The sequence below is a fragment of the Rhea americana genome, unplaced genomic scaffold (assembly GCF_003343005.1).
Source record: "Rhea americana isolate MKP2758 unplaced genomic scaffold, rheAme1 scaffold_122, whole genome shotgun sequence".
NCBI classification, from domain to species: domain Eukaryota; kingdom Metazoa; phylum Chordata; class Aves; order Rheiformes; family Rheidae; genus Rhea; species Rhea americana.
In genome coordinates, this window is record NW_028185284.1 from 2,584,472 (window position 1) to 2,587,601 (window position 3,130).

Below are 3,130 nucleotides of genomic sequence, written 5' to 3' on the forward strand. Positions count from 1 at the left end.
GCTCGGCCGCAGGCCGCCGCGCGGGACAGCGGCAGGGAGGGGACGGCCCGCGCGGGGAGCCCGCGGGGAACCCAGCGCTCACTATAAATACATCAGCGGGGTAAACGCCGGGGAGGAGAAGAGCTATTTCAGCTGAAAGACAACGTTAGCGCAGGAATGACTGGGGATAAATTATCCATGAATACGTTCAGGGCGGAAATTAGACCCTCAGCGCAGGCAGGTCCCAGCGCAGCCCCTCGGGAGACCCGGCGGAGCCGGGCGGCCCCCGGGTCGGCTCGGCGCCGCGTGGCGTCCCAAGGCGGGCGCTGTGGCTGGCCCGTGGCCGCGGTGCACGGCCGGTGCCGGGGAGGGCGGCGAGGAGCAGAGCGCGGGCCGGTGCGCACAGGCTGCACGTGAGCGCAGACGCACGTGCGGGCACGAAGAGCCAGGGTGGGACCCTGGGCCCCGCCGGCGTTGCCACCCCGTGGGCTCACCCTGCCCGGCGGGCGCGCTCGGCGCTGCCAGCGAGCGGCCCCACGCGGCCCCTCTGCCTAGGGCAATGCGAGCGCGGGCGAGCTGCTCCCCGGCATCCTGCCGCCTCCTGCCCGGCCTGAGCCCGGCGGCGCACGGGAGCCGCGGGACAGGACGCGAGGGGCTGGCTCAGCTGGAAAAGCAAGCCCTGCCGGGCTCCTGCAAGGCCATGCCACGAGCGTGCACGTGCGCCCCCGTGGGCACGCAGCGTGCGTGTAGCACGGGGGCACAGGGTGCGAGTGCTCCGGTGCACACGTGTCCAGGTGCACCTGCAGAGCTGTGTGCGTCTGCCCGTGCCGAGCGGGGCGTTCAGCCAGGCCCGGCACGCGTGCRTGCATGCATGCAGGCGTGCGTGCGTGCACCCATGTTTATGCAGGTGTGTGCGCCGTGTGTGCAGATGTGCGGGTGCTTGCGGACGGGCGCGTGCGCTCTCGGCAGGGCTGGGTCCCGGCATGGGAACAAGCTGGGTTTGCAGGCCCAGGGGAGCCGGGGAGCCCAGCACTGTTCACAGTCTCGGCATGCTCCAGCTGGCTTCCTGCCTGTGTTTGTTTTCTTGTACCTGCCAGTCGCAGGGAGGGTGCTGGGAGCCAGTTTGTGCTAGTAATTACTGAGGTGGTTACTAAACCTGGGGTGAGGCATCCCGCCGCGATGCTAATGCCTCAGCGGGGCCTCTGGGCTCGGGGCGGGGGGGTCACCGGCACCGAGCGCACACGTGTCCAAGGCTGCAGCCAGGCACCGGGGCCGCCAGCGGGCACAGCGCACCGCRCTCGGGGTGCTCCGGGCTCACACGTGAGCACACGCTGTGCACACGCGCGGGGTCACGCAGGCCTCCCAGCACCGGAGGGGTGTGCGGCACGCTGGCTGCAAGCATGCACAGCAGCAGCGGGTCCGGCCCCCCCGGATTTCCCTGGCACCGGGCAGCCGTGCGCCGAGCCCGGTGCTGGGCCAGGCGCCGCCGGAGAGGGGGTTCATCAGGAGTGAAATYGGGGGGTACAGCTGGGAGCCCATCGCTGGGACTAGAGAGCTCTCAAATCCGGCTGGGAGAGAAGCAGGAGCGTCAGGCAGAAGCTGTAAGCAGACACATTTCAGTGAGAAATAAGGGTTTTAGCAGGGCAGGTGAGTAGCCGCTCGAGCCAGCCCGGGGCGGCACAGGCTCCCAGAGCTCCCGTGCTCTCCCGGCGCGAGCGGCGGCTGCAGCCCCGGCTCTGTGCAGGGTACCCGCACACGCGGGCAGGCGGGGGGCCCGGCAGCCTCGTGCCCTGCTGGGGCTGTCCCCGTACCTGCGTCCGGGGAGGCGTGGAGGTGCCCGGGCCCTGCCCTGGGGGGTGCGCGCGGGGGGGATGCGTCGGGGAAGGCAAGCTTGCAGGCTCAGCTCCATCTTGCCGCAGGCACCCACGGCTGCAAGCTTTGGGGCAAGGAGACGAGCCTTTCTCGCAGCGCCGAGCGCCGTTCCCGGTGGTCCCTGCGGGTGCACGGTGGCAGCGGTGCCAGCCCTGGRCCGGGCTGCCCGCTGGCTGGGGAGACGCTGCTCCTCGCTCCGGCGCCGGCCTCCCTCCTCCCTTCCCTGCGCCGCGCTCGGTGCCCTCYGCATCCGTCCAGCTCCCGCCTGCATCGCTCCCTCACGCCGCCGCTCCGGCTCCCTGGGAAGCAGCAATTCGCAGCCAGATGGGCCTCGCCGGCCCAGCTCCCYGGAGACCCCGTGACTTTTTGCCGAATTTCCCGCAGCCGTGGGGCAGCTCCGGCTCCGCGGGCCGGAGGCAATCCACCGCCGCCCCAGACAGGCCCTGCTGCCTCGTGAAGGTTACAAGCCGCGCTCTTGAAATATGCCTCGGCAGGTTCCCCCCGTAATATTTTGGCTCCGTATCGATCGGCGCTGCCTGGCCGTGCTTCCACTGCAATTTCGGGTAGTAAATCAGCGCGGCGCGGCCCCACCTCCCCGCTCTCCATTGGCAGCCGGAGCCCCCCGTCCCCCGCTCATTGGCCCTGCGGCGGGCTCCGAGCTTTACATAAAGCACCGCTCGCTCGGCTGGACTTGTCCAAAGCCGGGGAGCACCGGAGCCGGCGAGAGCGGGCGCGCGACGAGCCGCTCGGCGGGGCGCCTCGAAGCGAGCGGCTGCGGGATGCGCTCCCGCCGGCGCGGGGGCCCCGGGCAGCCCCCCTGGCCCGTGAGTAGGCAGCGCGCAGGGCTCGCTCGCCGGCCGCCCCGGCCAAGTTTCCCGGGGACTTTTGGGTGGCGCGGGAACTCAGGAGGCGGGCGGCGCACGGGGGACCCGGCGCGGGGCGCGGAGCGAGAAGGGGATGGGGGCGCTGCGGGCGGGGGGGCACCGGGCTCTGGGCGATGGGGCCGCGGTTTGGGAGCTGCCGGGGGGGCAGTGAGCAGAGGGAGGGAGAGAGGGGGTGATTCCTCCTTCCACAGGCAGCTGCGCAGGGTCGCTTCCAAGCCCCAAGGTGGGGGACGGGGGCTGCCCGGAGAGGGGACGGGCGGTGGGGCGGCGCTGGCRGCGGAGCCCCCCGGGGACCCGGCGTCCCTGGGCAGCACTCGGAGGCTAGGGTGACTGCTCGTCTCCACACCGCATTAGCAGCCGCTGGCTGCGCCCCAGCGCGCCGGGGCCGGCTCCGG

The 3,130-nt window shown here is 71.9% G+C and overlaps 1 protein-coding gene across 1 annotated transcript in view; it reads left to right on the forward strand.

Annotated features, from left to right (window-relative positions):
• Nucleotides 1-2,606: 2,606 nt before the first annotated feature.
• Nucleotides 2,607-3,130, forward strand: part of CRTAC1 (cartilage acidic protein 1) — a 9,533-nt gene continuing 9,009 nt past the window's right edge. The window contains exon 1 of the mRNA XM_085325662.1: nt 2,607-2,683. Coding sequence (XP_085181788.1) covers nt 2,631-2,683 — 53 coding nt within the window. The 5' untranslated portion in view covers nt 2,607-2,630. The remainder of the gene's footprint in view (nt 2,684-3,130) is intronic.